Raw genomic sequence first — 15763 nt, forward strand, 5'->3', positions numbered from 1 at the left:
TTAATAGTAACCTCATTTTAAATTTCTGTTATATCCACTTTGAACAAATAGCCCCGTCAGTATGACAGTTTGGGATGACAAAAAATCATTTCAGTATGCACTATCAATGTCTGGTAAGAGTTTACACTTGTATATTTCTGTTTTTACTTGGAAATACCCAAAAAGGAATTATTTGAAAATTTGTCTGTTTCCATAACTGCCAATATGTGAAAGCTGGATTTTTAAAAAAGTAAAGCAGTATCATTCCACCAGATGTCACTGTTTGCATGTAGCAATGAAGTTACGATGATTAAAAATACAATTTCCCCCTCCCCAATCATGTTTTGTAAAAAAAAAAAAAAAAGAAATTTATATAGTTATATACTTTTCTACAGACTTGTTATTTTATCAAGACTGTATTTTCTGATCTTTTTAAAACATACGAAGTATTCATATGCCTCTGCTGCAGATTTCAAAGAAAAAAATTATAAAAGACTAAAGAAAGCTATTTGTAGATTAACATTTTGAAGAAGATGAAAACCTAAAGCTTTTTCCAGACCTTGGCGTCTGCTTTTTAAACAACATTCTCTGTAAGTTAATGTTTTTCAAATTGTGGATTGTGACCCAGTGAGTGGGTTGTGAAATCAGTTTAGTGGTTCGCTATGAGCACTTTAAAGACTGGTATCTAGAATAGAACCATTGCATGTGAGATGGACTTTGATGAAACTTTTGTATGTGAGCACTTTTCAAATTTCCCTGTATACATCTTCTATGAGTTACCTAAGAGCGACTGTGAGCAACATCCTGCGAAGCCTCTCTCAGGCTTTTGTATACCAAAGAGCAAGATAAATTTGTTAAGGAAGAGATAGTAAAGCTGTAATGGAGAACCTCTCTGCTAGGGTCATACCAAGGTAGGGGAGGATTGCTGGAGGGAGATCCCTTCTCCATGCTTCACAAGATGTAGCTCACAGTCACTTTTATGTAACTCATAGAAGATGTGTGCAGAGATTTTTTCAGAGTACTCACAGCTTAGAACAAATGTTTTCCAAACTTCTTTAACAGCATCATACAATCAGAAATACATTTCTCTCTCTGGCCTCATGGGAGACCAATATTGACCCAAAAGGAGGTTTAACTTTCACTCTGAGAGAGGTGGGCTTGTTTCCTTCATTCAACTCCCTCAATGATCATAAACAATAATGGTTGTAATATCAATCACTTTTTTAGCATATTCTGTGCGCAAGTCTCTTCACATACATGATTTCTAAGACATTTGACTCTGAAAAACTCAATCACTGTTGCCATTTATAAATGAGGAAACAGACTGAAGAAGGAAACATAGCACAGTGAGGGGCCCAAAATCTGTTTTTTAACCTCATTCCAAAGGCTCACTCTTTCCACTGTATCAGTGATTTTTAGTCTTCCTTGAGGATAAGGGTCATCTGGGTTGTTTGATAAGTGTATCAATTCCCAGGCTCTATCTCAAACCTACTGAATTAGAATCTTCAGAGAAGGGGTCTGGGAAGGTGTAGATTTGATTTCATCCCAGGATATTCTTATGATTAGGCTGTTTTAGGAAAGATTGAGTATCTTAGTGGTTCTCCACCTTCAGAGTGCACAGAATCACCTTCAGGGCTGGTTATAACACAGATGGCTAGGCCTCAGCTCCTGAGTTTCTGACTCATTAGGTCTGTAGTGGGGCTCAATAACTTCCATTCCTAACAAGCTCTTATATGATACTAATGCTGCTCGATAGGGAATACACTTTGAGAACTACCCAGCGTATCATGCCTTACCAATGATTCTGTTTCCCAGGCCAGAGTCTGGGGCTGGTTTTGGCTGTGAGACTTTTCTTACTCAGCCAAAATTCAACAATATTTATTTAGTACCTACTCCATTCAAATTTCTGGGAGACAGAAAATGAGTAAGTCTCACTTTTCTCCCAAACAAGCCTATGCTCTACTGTGAAAAAGGCACACAGAATAGAATGCAGTATATTGTATAACGAAAAAGCAGATCAAATGCAACAGGGAAACCAGGGAGTCAGACATGAATCTGGGCTGGGTAGAGAAGGATTTGTAAAGGTCTCGTGGAGGAGCTGAGATCTGGCCTTGCTCCCATCATTCTCCATTTCCACAGCCACTCAGTACTATAATGGCCTGTTGATTTTGCCTGTTTCTCCTATTGCTCCTGGAGTAATCCTAGCACATAAGGCATTTTTTTTGCATTGCAAATGTAGCTTGGGTGGAAGGTTGGGGGAAGGAAGCAGAGTTGGCAAAGTAGATGGTGCCCAGACTGTGAAGGATCCTGACTGCCAGGGTCAGGAGCTTGTAACAGGGTTATATATACTGTGTGTGTAGTCAGTGAGATGTTTGGAGAGGGGGTGACTGATAACAACAGTTGCAGGGATATGTGGCTTGGATTGGAGGAGGGAGAGTCTGGAGGTAAGGGACCAGTAAAGATGGTATCACAGGACTCAGTTGAGAGAAGATGCAGTGAACAGGAGAGACATCATGGAGGGAGAATGAACAGAAATAGTCATTACTGTTGGGAGTGAGGAAGAGATTGGTGATGAAGAGATTTTCAGTCTGAACCACTGAGATAGTGGTGTTTTTCAAAGAGAACTCTAGAAAGGGTTGGTTCTTTTCTCTGGACAAAAAGAAGGAAGCAGGGAAAATCCGGATAAAAATTTCCAGGTAAGTGCTTCATCTTTGTCATACAGGAGCATAAAGGCTAACCTTAGGTATGCCTTTCCACCAAGGCCCCCATTCATGTCTACCAGAGCTATGCACTCTAGAATGTCCAACGACCTTCACTTTCTTCCAACCAATCCATATTTCTGTTTATTTAGCGTTTTTGGAATGTGAAAGAGCAAAAGACAATAAATTGTAAATGACTTTTACTATCCTGTTTCTGGCGTAGAGCCAGAGAAAAGTACAGCAGTGCTTCTAGGTAACTTCTTAGTCACTGCTCTCCTCATCACCATCTCCCTCTCCTCCCAACCTATCTTAGAAATACTTATTGATCCTGATGTCTGTATTCACTTGGCTCATTTTCTTAGTCCCTAGACCTTCCCCTGTTCTTTTATTTTCCTGGATACACTGGGATTCAGCTTTGGAAAACAGAAACATCTTGTATTTGTCTGTTCATATGCTGCTAATCAAGACAGACCCAAGACTGGGTAATTTATAAAAGAAAGAGGCTTAATTGACTCACAGTTCTGCAGGGCTGAGGAGGCCTCAGGAAACTTACAATCGTGGTGGAAGGAGAAGCAAACATGTCCTTCTTCACATGGTGGCAGCAAGGAGAAATGATGAAGAAAAGGGGGAAAAGCCCCTTATGAAACCATCAGCTCTTGTGATAAATCACTCACATCACGAGAACAGCACTATGGGGTAACCACTCCTGTAATTCAATTACCTCCCACCAGGTCCCTCCCGCAACACATGGGGATTATGGGAACTACAATTCAAGATGAGATTTGGGTGGGGACACGCCAAACCATATCACGGCTTTAGCTATTTTAAGCAAAAAGGGACTTAGTAATGGGAATTTGGTGTTTTAAAATCAATGAGAGGGTTAGAAAAATGGGGCATTAGGTAGGGAGATCTCCCAGGGATGACTCACAGAGCATGTTTAACTGGCGGCCTAGGGTGCTGCTGCTCCTGACACAGGAAGGCGGCAAATCTGGAAGCCAGCACTGGCAACGTATCGCCTTAACTGAGATTCAGGGATTAAGTAGCCTTTACTGTCACAGCTTTGGACTCTGGAGCCACACTGTGTCTGTTTGACATGCTCACTGGCAAAAAACAAACAAGTAAAAAACACAACTCACAAAGTCGTAACTGGAACACTGCTACAGAAGAACTCAACATTGTCATGACTGTACTTGCCAACAGAAACATCAGAACCTTCTGCCTTCTAATTGCATTTGGTTAGTGGATTCTAACTAATATCTAGAACACTGGCTTCTGGAACCTCCGCCCCGAGTTAAAACAATAGTGCCTCAGCCTCCTGAGTAGCTGGGACTACAGATGTGTGCCACTGCACCCAGCTAATTTTTGTATTTTAGTAGAGACGAAATTTCCCTATGTTGGCTAGGCTGGTCTTGAACTCCTGGCCTCAAGTGATCTGCCTGCCTCGGCCTCCCAAAGTGCTGGGATTACAGGCATGAACCACCATGCCTGGCCAAGAGAGTTTTGCCTCTCCATCCTTGGCAGTTCAGGAAAGCACATTAGAAGGAGGATGGAATGGGTGTTAAGTGGCAGTGGTATTCACCTTGCTGGGAGTAGAGTTTTAACCTCTCTTTGAATTCAGGTATTTTAGTAGGTAAGATAGGAAGCTTTTATTCATGACTCTACTCTGACAAAGCCATATCTTCTTCAGCCGGGCTCTGAGTGGGTCTACTTCTTAACAGCAGGTATCATGGGATTTGAGGATTTCAGTATATTATTAAGCAACTGAAATCAGTTGGGTTTTTGTATGCTTAGTTTTCACATTTGGTAACTCATAAAGTGTTTCTTCCTATAATAGTATATCAGTAAGTTAGAGGGAACAGTAGCTTTAAATGCTTCAATGTGAAATTGATATATCTATATTATGTATGTAGCACATGACTATATATATATTCTTAGATATTTTGTCTTTATGTTCATTTTATATTTATTTTACAGTTAGGTGGTTACAATACAAAAGTTAATATATTTTTAAGCCAGTCTGTAGGTCAGTAATTAATGACACATTTTACCTTCAACTTTTGATTTATCTCATCTGTTTAGCTTAATCTTTTATTGATAAGTTTTGTTCCATATATATTCTTATGTATATGTAGCTTGTAGCCTAGAAGAAAGACTTGATGCCTACACAGTTTTCTGTTCATCTCAGCAAGAAGGGAAAACCATAATGTGAGAAGGTACTTCTGCTTAGGCTGATGTTTTGCCCCACCCAAGAAATGAAACTTTGTGTGTATGTGTGAGCTCAGAATGGGGAGTAGGTGAGAGATCAGAAGGCAGAGAAGTTTTTTTTTTTTTTTAACCTCTTTTGCAACTAGACTTTCATAGGGTGAATTTATTATTCCAGTATAATGAAACAAAACCATCATAAATATTACTACTAAAATGTATTAAGAACCAGATATTAGCATTTTTGGATTATTCCTTATTTTGGATTATCTGACTTCTACACAATTTCTACTTAGTGCAGATGTCAAATGTCCATGTGTTTATTTCAGTGGAGTTATGAAATGAGGGCAAACATCTTATACTTTGTCAATTACTTAAAAAACTTATTGTTCTTATCACATTGTAGAATATTGTATGGAATTCCTGTTATGGATGACAACCAAGAATATGTCCATATTCCTCCTACACTGCAAGGGATACCACCTGAATCGGCACAAGGAACTAGAGAGCATGCTCACAAACCACACTTGCAAGTCTTGGGAGAGGAAGTAAGAACTTTCTTTAATATTAGTTTTTTTGTACTTCACAGGTCCTCAAACTTTTTGGTTTCAGGAGACTTTTTTCACTCTTAAAAATTATTGAGGGCTGGCCAGGTGTGGTAGCTCACGCCTGTAATCCTAGAACTTTGGGAGGACATGGCGAGAGGATTGCTTGAGCCTAGGAATTTGAGACCAGTCTGGCCAACATAACGAGACCTCGTTATCTAAAAATAATAACCCAGCCTGGTGGCACATGTTTGTGGTCACAGCTTCTTGGGAGACTAAGATGAAGGAGTCACTTGAGCCCAGGCAATTGAGGCCTCCAGTGAGCCATGATTGCGCCACTGCACTCCAGCCTGGGCAACAGAGAGAGACCCTGTCTCAAAAAAAATTATTGAAGACCTCAATAATTTTTTATGTGAGTTATATGTATTAACATGCTAGGAGGCCAATAGAGCCTTGGGGAATCTGAGGGACTATAACAAAAGATCTAGTATTTGTGTTATCACAAAAGATGGGGAGAGACTGAAAAGTATTGAAATAAATAATGTCTGAAAAGTTACCAGTTTGGCAAAAGGCAGAAAGCTATAGATTCAGGAGCCTGAGCAAATCCCAAACTGGAAAAATCCAAAGGCATATAGACCAAACCACATAATATTCAAACTTCTGAAAATGAAAGATAAAGAAAAACCAAATATCAATCTAAGAAAAGTGGGAATGGCTATATTAATATCAGATAAGATAGACTTCCAAGCAAAGAAAGTTCTTAGGACACAGAGGGGCATTATATTAAGATAAAGAAAGCAACGAAAAAGAAACGACATGCTACCTGTAGGGGAAAAACAATTTGAACGGAAATGGGTTTCTCATGAGAAGTGATGGAGGCCAGAAGTAAGTGACAGAACATTTTTCAAGTGCTGGAAGAAAACAACTGTGTTCCCAGAATTCTACATCCAGAACAATATCCTTTAGGAATAAAGGAATCAAGACATTCTCAGATAGAAGGAAACGAAGAGAATTTGTTGCCAGCATACCTAACCTAAAAGAATGGCTAGGAAAAGTTCTCTAAATAGAGAGAAATGATAAGAGAAAAAATCCAGGAATATGTAGAAGGAACAAAGCACATGTAAAGCAAAAATATGGGTAAGTACAATAAAATTTCCTTCTCCTTTTGAGTTTTCTAAGTTATGTTTGTCCACTGAAGCAAAATTTGTCATGCTGATGTGGTTGTAACAGAATATAGACAAAGTATTTAAGACATACTATAAATGGGAAAGGGTAAAGAGACATAAAGGGAGGTGAGTTTTCTACATATCACCTGAACTAGTAAAATAATACCCTCAGTCAATTGTGGTAAGCTATATTTATAAAATGGAATACTTAGAGTAACAATTAAAAAGCTATACAAAGAGATATACTAAAAACACTATAAATAAATAAAAGTAGAATTCTAAAATATGTTCAAGTAATGTACAGGAAGACAGGAAAAAGAAAACAGGAGAAACAAAAGAAACCAGACAGAGCAGACAGGAAACAAAATCTAAAATGACAGACTTAAGCCCTAACTTAAATGTAAATGGTTTGAATTTAGCAATTAAATGACAGAGTGGTAAAATGGATTAAAACACATGACCCAGATATATAATATTTACAAGAAACAAATTTAAAACATAATGATATAGCCAATTTGAAAATAAAAGGGTTAAAAATACACAAACGCCATTCAAAGAAAAGTGGGAATGGCTATATTAATATCAGATAAGATAGACTTCCAAGCAAAGAAAGTTCTCAGAGACACAGAGGGGCATTGTATTATGACAAAAGTGTCAGCACATCAAGAAGACATGCCAGTCTTAAAAAATATATGCATCAGACAATAGAACTGCAAAACATGCAAAGCAAAATCTAAGAACTGAGAGGAGAAATAGACAATTCCACAATTATAGTTGGAGAGTTCAGCGTTTCTCTCTCAAAAATTCATAGAACACTTAGAAAATCAGCAACAACCCCATCAACCAGTAGGTTCCAGTTGAAATTTATAGAACACTGTACCCAACAAAAACAGAATGCATATTGTTTTCAGATGCCATGAAACATATACCAGTATAGAGCAAATCCATAATGGACTAAAACTAGAAATCAGTAAGAGGAAGATAAGAAAAATCTCCAAACACTTGGAATCTAAACAGTACAGCTATAAATAATCTATGGGTTAAAGAAGAAGTTTCAAGGGATTTAAAAAATACATTGAACTGAATGAAAATGAAAATACAACATATCAAAATTTGTGGGACATAGCTAAGCAGAATTTCTAGCACTAAATGTTTTCAATAGAAAAGAGAAAGTCTCAAATTAATAATTTAAGCTTCCACCTAAGAACCAAAAAAAAAAAAAAAAGAGCTAAATGAACCCAAAACAAGCAGAAGGAAGGAATAAAAGCAGAAATCAATGAAATTGAAAACAGAAAAACAGTAACGAAACTTAATGAAAGAAAGAGCTAGTCATTTGAAAAGATCATTGAAATTAATCTCTGGCAAGACTGACAAGAAAAAAAGAAAAGCCATAAATTACCAATATTATAAATGAAATGAGATGTTACTACAGACCCTGCAGATATAAAAATATTAATATAGGAATACTATGAACAACTCTACACATGCATACATTTGATTACTTAGATGACATGAAGAAATTCTTGAAAAACACAAACTACTACAACTCACCCAGTATGAAATAGATTATTTGAATAGCCCTATAAATATTAAGGAAATTGAATTATTGATTTATAGAACATTCCTCTTCTCCCAAATATGTAAGCCCAGGTGATTTTACTAGAGAGAATTCTACCACACATTTAAGGAACAATTAACACCGATTCTATACAATCTCTTTCAGAAAATAAGAGGAGGGAAGACTTCTCAATTCATTTTTTGAAGGTAGTAATACCCTAGTATCTAAACTAGACAAAGACAGTTAAAAAAAAACAAAACCAAAAAAAACAAAAAAAAAAAAGAAAGAAAGAAAAATGTAGACCAATATCCTTGCTATGGTTCAAATGTTTGTCTCCTCCAAAACTCATGTTGAAATTTAATTGTTGTTGTAACAGTATTGAGAGGTGGGACCTTTAAGAGGTGATTAGGCCCTTATGGGTGGGAAGAATCCTATTAGAAATGGGCAAGTTCAACTCTCTTTTTCCCTTTTGGCCTTTCTGCCTTCCACCATGTGAGGACACAGTAAGAAGGCCTACATCAGATGCTAGTGCCTCGATCTTGGACTTCTTTCCAGCCTCCAGAACGTGAGAGAATAAATTTTTATTCTTTATAAATTACCCAGTCTCAGGTATTCTCTTATAGCAGTGCAAAACAGATTAAGACAACTCCTTATAAATATTGGTTATAAAAATCCTTAACAAATGTTAGGTCATAGAATTAAAAATATATAAAAAGAATTATCCACCAGGACTTTAGGGAATTATTCCAGAGATTTGAGGCTGTCTCAGTATTGGAAAGTCAATCTACTATAATTCATCATTTTAACAGAATAAAGAAGAAAAATTGCATGATCATATTAATCAATGAAGAGAAAGCATTTGACAGATTTCATCACCCATTTTCATGATAAAAATTTTCAGAAAAATAGGAATAGAGAGAAACTTCTACAGCTTGATAAAGAGCAGCTGCAAAAACCTACAGCTAACATAGTATTTAATGGTGAAAGCCTGATTGTTTCCCCACACCACTCTTATTCAACATAGTGCTGGAAATTCTAGGCAGTGCATTAAGGCAAGAAGTGGAAAAAAAAGCTTGCAGACCAGAAAAGAAGCAATACAGCTGCCCGTATGTGCGGATGACGTGACTGTCTACATAGAAAATTCTGAGGAATCAGCTGGGTGCAGTGGCTCATGCCTGTAAGCGCAGTGCTTTGGGAGGCCAAGGCGGGCAGCTTGCTTGAGCCCAAGAGTTTGAGACCAGCTGGGGCAACATGACAAAATCCCATCCCTACAAAAAATACAAAAATTAGCTGGGCGTGGTGGTGTGTGCCTGTAGTCCCATGGCCTTAGGGCTTTCTGGGAGGATGAGGTGGGAAGATAACCTGAGCCTGGGAGGTTGAGGCTGCAGTGAGCCATGATCATGCACTCCAGCCTAGACAACAGTGAGATCCCCATGTCAATAAATAAATAAATAAATAAATAAATAAATAAATAAGTTCTGAGGAATCTGTACAAGAAAAATCTCACAGAACTAATAACTGAGCCCAGTAAAGTGACAGGATACAAAAAAAAACCATGAATAATTCATTATATTTCTATGTATCTATAGATGAACATGTACTGAAATATATACTGATATTAAAACGGTATCATTTATAATTGCTAAAAACTGAAATAATTAAGTGTAAATCTAACAAAACATGTATAAGAGTTAGATGCTGAGGACTACAAAATGCTGATAAAAGAAATGAAAGTGATCTAAGTAAATAGAGAGATTCCCTATTTATAGATTGGAAGAATCAGGATAGTAAACATGTCATTTCTCTTCAAATTGATATACAGATTTAAGCAATTCCTGTCAAATTTCCAGCAAGGCTTTTTTTTTTTGTACATGTAAACAAGAGTATTCTAAAATTTGTATGGAAATGCAAAGAAAGTAGAGCTAAAATAATTTTGGATAAGAAGAATAAAATGGGAGAAATCAGTTTAGCTGACTTCCTTACTTACTATATCATAGTCATTAAGATGGTGTGGTCTTGGTGGATGGACAGGCCTATAGATCAATGGGACAGAGTAGAAAACCCACAAATGGACTCCTACAGATATGCACAACTGATTTTTTTATAAAAATGCAGAAATTATTCAATGGTGTAGGATGGCCTTTTCAAACAATTGCTGCTCAATCAATTGTACATCCCTTAGCCAAAAAAAGAACCCTGACCTAAGTCTTGCATCCTGTAAAAAATGTACTTAAAATAATAATTCATAGACACGTGTAAAATATAAAACTATTAAACTTGTAGAAAAAACATAGGAGATCTTTGGGATTTAGGGCTAGGGAAAGCATTCTTACACTTGACACCAAAAGCACTATTTGTAAAAGGAAAAATAAATTGGACTTCATCAGAATTAATTTTTTTTCTCTACAAAAGACCCTGTTAAGAGGATTAAATACAAGCCATTGACTCGGAGAAAATATTTTGCAAAACATGTATCCAGCAAAGAATTAGTATCTACAATACATAATGAATTTTCAAAACTCAATATAAAAATATCTAACTAGAAAGTGGGCAAAACCATTAATAAACATTTCACCAAATAGGATATGTAGATGGAAAATAAGCATATGAAAAGATGTGCAACATCATTAGCTATTAGGGAAATGCAAATTAAAACCACCGTAAGATATTACTACAGAATGGTTAAAATAAAATAATAGTGATAACACCAAATGCCAATAAGGAAGTGGAGGAGAAATAGGATCATTGATATATTGTTTTTGGGAAGGTAAAATGGTACAGCCCTCTAGAAAGCAGTTTGGTAATTAGAAAAAAACCCAAAGTATGCATGCAGTTCTGTAAGATAAAGGGTCCGTCCAGGCATGCATACGACCCAGCAATTGCATGCCTGGGCGCTTACCTTACAGAAATGAAAATTTATAATTACATTATAATTTGTACACAAAATTCATCACAGCTTTATTAATAGAAGCCAAACTCTCTGTGGGCTTCTCACAGTGTACCCATGCCAGAGTAAACTGCGGCCTTGAACCATTGCTCAGCCTCCTTACCCATAAGTGATGAACACTGAAGCAGGTTGCACAGTGAAAAAAAAAAAAAAAAAAACTCAAACAGGAAACACTCTGGATAACCTTCAGTGGGTTAAGAAAACTGTGGTACATCCATAGATGGAATACTAATCACCAATAAAAAGGAATTAACTATTCATACGTGCGATAACAATGAATCTTAAGAGAATTGGGCTGAAAAATCCAATTCTAAAAGATTACGTCTTGTGTAATTTCGTTATATAACTTCCTCGAAATGACAAAATTATACAAATAAAGAACAGAATAGTGGTTTCCAGGTTTTCAGGATGGGGGTTAGGATGAGTATGACTTTAAAGGACAAGATGGATCCCCTGTGATGATGGAAGTGTTTTGTAGCTTGACTGTTTCATGTCAACATGTTGTTTATGATATGGTACTATGGTTTTGCATGATGTTGTCTTTGGGCTAAACTGGGTAAAGGGAAGATGGGATATCTTTGTATTATTTCTTAAAACTGCCTGTGAATCTACAATTATCTCAAAATAAAAAGCCTAATAAAGAAATTGTGGTCAGTGAAACAGAAAAAAAAAAAAAGAAAAATAAGAAAAAAAATGTAGCCTCGGTTAAAAAGATAATTGTTACATGATGATTTGTACAATAAAAAAGCTTGTTGCAATTGAAATCTGAAACTGTATTGATGACTTTATTATGTTAAAATCTATTGTTTTATCGTGTACTTTGAATGGATCTTTTACTCATGGATTAATTCAAATAACATCACACATTGGTTTTTTGGAAAATACTGTTCAGTTATTTAACTCTTCAAATGTTGACACATTTCAGTATAATACACAATATCAAAGTAGCTTATTTTTAAAATTGTCAGAAAAGTTCTTTAGCATTGGGAACCTTGCAAACTCATGGTAAGGGACACATGTTTTCCAAAATTCTAATTTTTGTTCAAAAGCTTAATTTTTTTCATTGTCCCAAATACACTCGGGTATTTTATTTGAAGTGACAAGTTTGCTTCATTCCTTTTCAAGAAAAATCTTGCCATATACCCAACTCTCAATAAACATGGTTTGATGTTTGTTTTCTTAAATGAAAATGGAGGCTAGTTCAGTTCACAACTCAAACAATAGCACACATGCATTTCCTCCAAACCACCATCATACTTCACCATGGCCACAGATATATTTTGTTTGTATTTCTCATTTAATCACATTAAATATTAAGATGTGTGGACATTTAATAAAACTAAAATTTTTCCTCCTTTCTGGTGGGCATTTTTAAGGTGCTGCTGTCTTGACTCATGCTTTGGCACTGTGAGTTTCACCATATATATGTGTGTGTGTGTGTGTGTGTATATATATATATACACACACACACATATATACACACACATATATATACACACATATATATGTGTGTGTATATATATTTTTCCCCATCAGTGCAAATATTAACATAGTGAAAAATGCAAATAATCTTCCCCAGGGTCTCAGACTACATTTTGAAAACTGATATTCTGTCTTAGGTTTCATTTAAATGAAACTTAACTTGACCCTGAAACTAATTTGCCTGTCTCTTTCCCTTAGTGAATAGGATACTCTGACCTTGGGTCATCAGTATGAACAAGAGTTATTGCATCAGCTTGTAATATGCATCATGGCCTTAGGAGGTATGCAGGAACTGTTAAACAAGTTAACCCAGGATGCTTCAGAGTTAGTCATTCAGTTTGCTATGCAACAGCCATTGTCCTTTAAAGTTCTGGCAGCCACTAACCCTGTTGCTTCTAATATTTTCCTAGGACTCTTCTTAGAAAGTTCTGAGCATTGCTGGGGGAACCAATTTACCATGGTTAGTCTTATTTACTAGTTTAATTTAATAAATTCTCTCCTGAAGGTGCATCTGTACTTTCCCTTGAGAGCAAATTACTGTTGTTTAGTGATAGCTTTCCTACCGTTCCCACTTAGGGACTTGTATCTTACTTCTAGGGCAGTAGTTTTATTCTGGTTGCTTAAGCTGCTGGAAGTGTACTCCATGGGAAAAATTACTGTGCTATATGTGACATAACATTTGAATACCTGAAATCCTCTTAATTTGTAGGTGATCCTTAGAAGATTTGCCAGCTGATTTTGGAAGAGTTTATTCATATTTTAGTAAGGACTTCCTGGCTGTAGGTCTGTACAGCATAAAGTGATGCACTATGCCCAGCATAACAGGACAAGTGAGACCAAAAACTTAATTTTGAAGTCTTATGCAGGAAAAATTACCTGGCAACTGCAAAATCTGCCTTTCTCAAAATACTGTACTCTTCTGGGAGACAGGAAACATGTGATCAAGTATATGGAAGAGTTGAGGATTATATCTCTGACTAGAAATAAAAGCACTCCAGATGCAGTGACAATTTATGATAGTGAATCTTTATTTACTGGGTTTGGGTTTTCATGTATTGCTCTGGAAAGTCTGTGTATCATCCACACTCTAGATGTCATTGTTAAGTGTTCATTTTTAAAGCTAGAGTTATGTTTTTTTGCAGTTGATGCTTTAAAATTGAGCTCGTTTTCCTAGTGAAAGACAGATCATTTTGGGGGAAACGGCATAGTCCAATTAAATATTATTAAAAGTAAATAAAAATATTAAAGAAAACATAATTATCAATAATATTGTGGCAAAACATAATTATCAATAATATTGTGGCTTCATAAAGCTATTTTAAAATCTTACCACATTTTCTTCAAGATCTTGTCATGAATACCTGATTATTATTTTTTGCATGTAACTATTAAAAATTTTTTTCTTTTTACTGTTTTATTATTATTTTGTTTTATTTTTTGTTTTTTGAGATGGAGCCTTACTGCAGTGCCCAGGCTTGAGTGCAATGGTGTGATCTCAGCTCACTGCAACCTCCGCCTCCCAAGTTCAAGCAATTCTCCTGCCTCAACTTCCCAAGTAGCTGGGACTACAGGCATGTGCCAACATGCCCAGCTAATTTTTGTACTTTTAGTAGAGATGGGGTTTCATGATATTGGCCAGGCTGGTCTCAAACTCCTGACATTAAGTGATCCATCTTGCCTGGGCCTCCCAAAGTGCTGGGATTACAGGCGTGAGCCACTGTGCCCGGCTTATTATTTTATTTATAATAGTTTTATTTTTAAAAAATAGTTTTAGACTTACAGAAAACCTACAAAGACAGTATGGCAGTTTTCCATATATACTGCACTGTGTTTCTCCTATTATTAACATAGTAATAGCGGGTTGAATAGTTGTCTTCAAAAGATATGTCCAAGTCCTAACCCATGGTACCTGTGAGTGTGACCTTATTTAGAAATAGGATCTTTGCAGATGTAGTTAAGGATCTTGAGATGAGATCATCCCTCATCTGGATACAAGGGTGGGCCTTGAATCTGATATGACTGGTATCCTTCTAAAAGGAGAATGCCATGTGAACACACACAGAGACACTCAGAGAAGAAGGCCATGTGCTGGTGGAGACAGAAATTGGAGTGATGCTGCTGCAGGCAAAAGAATGCCAAGGATTGCCAGCAACCGCTGAAGCTGGGAAGAGCAAGGAGGAATTCCTCCCTAAAGTCTTCAGAGGGAGCATGGCCTTCCCTTCACCTTGAATCCTGAACTGTGAGAGAATAAATGTTTGTTGTTTTAAGCCATCCAGTGGTAATTTGTTATGGCTGCCCTGGGAAATTTATATGACATATTATAGTAGTATGGTGCATTTGTTAAAATTAATGAACCAATGTTGATACATTATTGTTAACTAAGATCCACATTTCATTCAGATTTCCTTAGTTTTTATCTAATGTCCTCTTTGTATGTCAGGATCTCATCCAGGATACCATATTTACATTTAGTTGTCAAGTCTGCCTTAGGCTCCTCTTGGCTGTGATAGTTTCTCAGACTTTCCTTGTTTTTGATGGCTTTGACAATTTTGAGGAGTTCTGGTCAGGTATTTTGTAGAATGTCTCCCATTTGGGATTTGCTCGATTCCCTCCCCTCCCCTCCCCTCCCTTCCTTTCCTTTGAGACAGGGTCTTGCTCTGTTGCCCAGGCTGGAGTGCAGTGGTGTGATCATGGCTGACTGCAGCCTTGACCTCCAGGGCTCAAGTGATCCTCCCACTTCAGCCTCCTGAGTAGCTAGGACTACAGTCACATGCCACTACACCTGGCTAATTTTTAAATTTTTTTGTAGGGTCTTACTATGTTGCTCAAGCTGGTCTTGAACTCCTGGTCTCAAATCGTCCTCCAGCCTTGGCCTCCCAAAGTTCTGGGACAGGTGTGAGCCACCACACCCAGCCATGATGTTTCTCTGATTTGATTCGATTATGTGATTTTTGGAGGAAGACCACTGAGTTAAAAAGTGCCATTTTCTTCAGGTGTCAGGGGTATGTACTATCGACATGATTTATTAATGTTGCTGTTAACCTCGATCACCTGGCTAGGTAGTGTTTACCAGGTTTCTTCATTTAAAGTCTGTCTTTTTTTCCCCTTCCCATATTATTCAGAAGAAAGTCACCATACACAGCCACACCTAAGAAGTGGGGGGTTATGCTCCACATCTTTGAGGA

The 15763-nt window shown here is 36.9% G+C and overlaps 1 protein-coding gene across 1 annotated transcript in view; it reads left to right on the forward strand.

The window, feature by feature from the left end:
• TTC6 (tetratricopeptide repeat domain 6) overlaps nt 1-15763 on the forward strand; it is a 227296-nt gene that overhangs the window by 98674 nt on the left and 112859 nt on the right. The window contains exon 7 of the mRNA XM_054530057.2: nt 5287-5428. Coding sequence (XP_054386032.2) covers nt 5287-5428 — 142 coding nt within the window. The remainder of the gene's footprint in view (nt 1-5286; nt 5429-15763) is intronic.

Source organism: Pongo abelii, chromosome 15, assembly GCF_028885655.2.
Source record: "Pongo abelii isolate AG06213 chromosome 15, NHGRI_mPonAbe1-v2.0_pri, whole genome shotgun sequence".
Lineage (NCBI taxonomy): Eukaryota > Metazoa > Chordata > Mammalia > Primates > Hominidae > Pongo > Pongo abelii.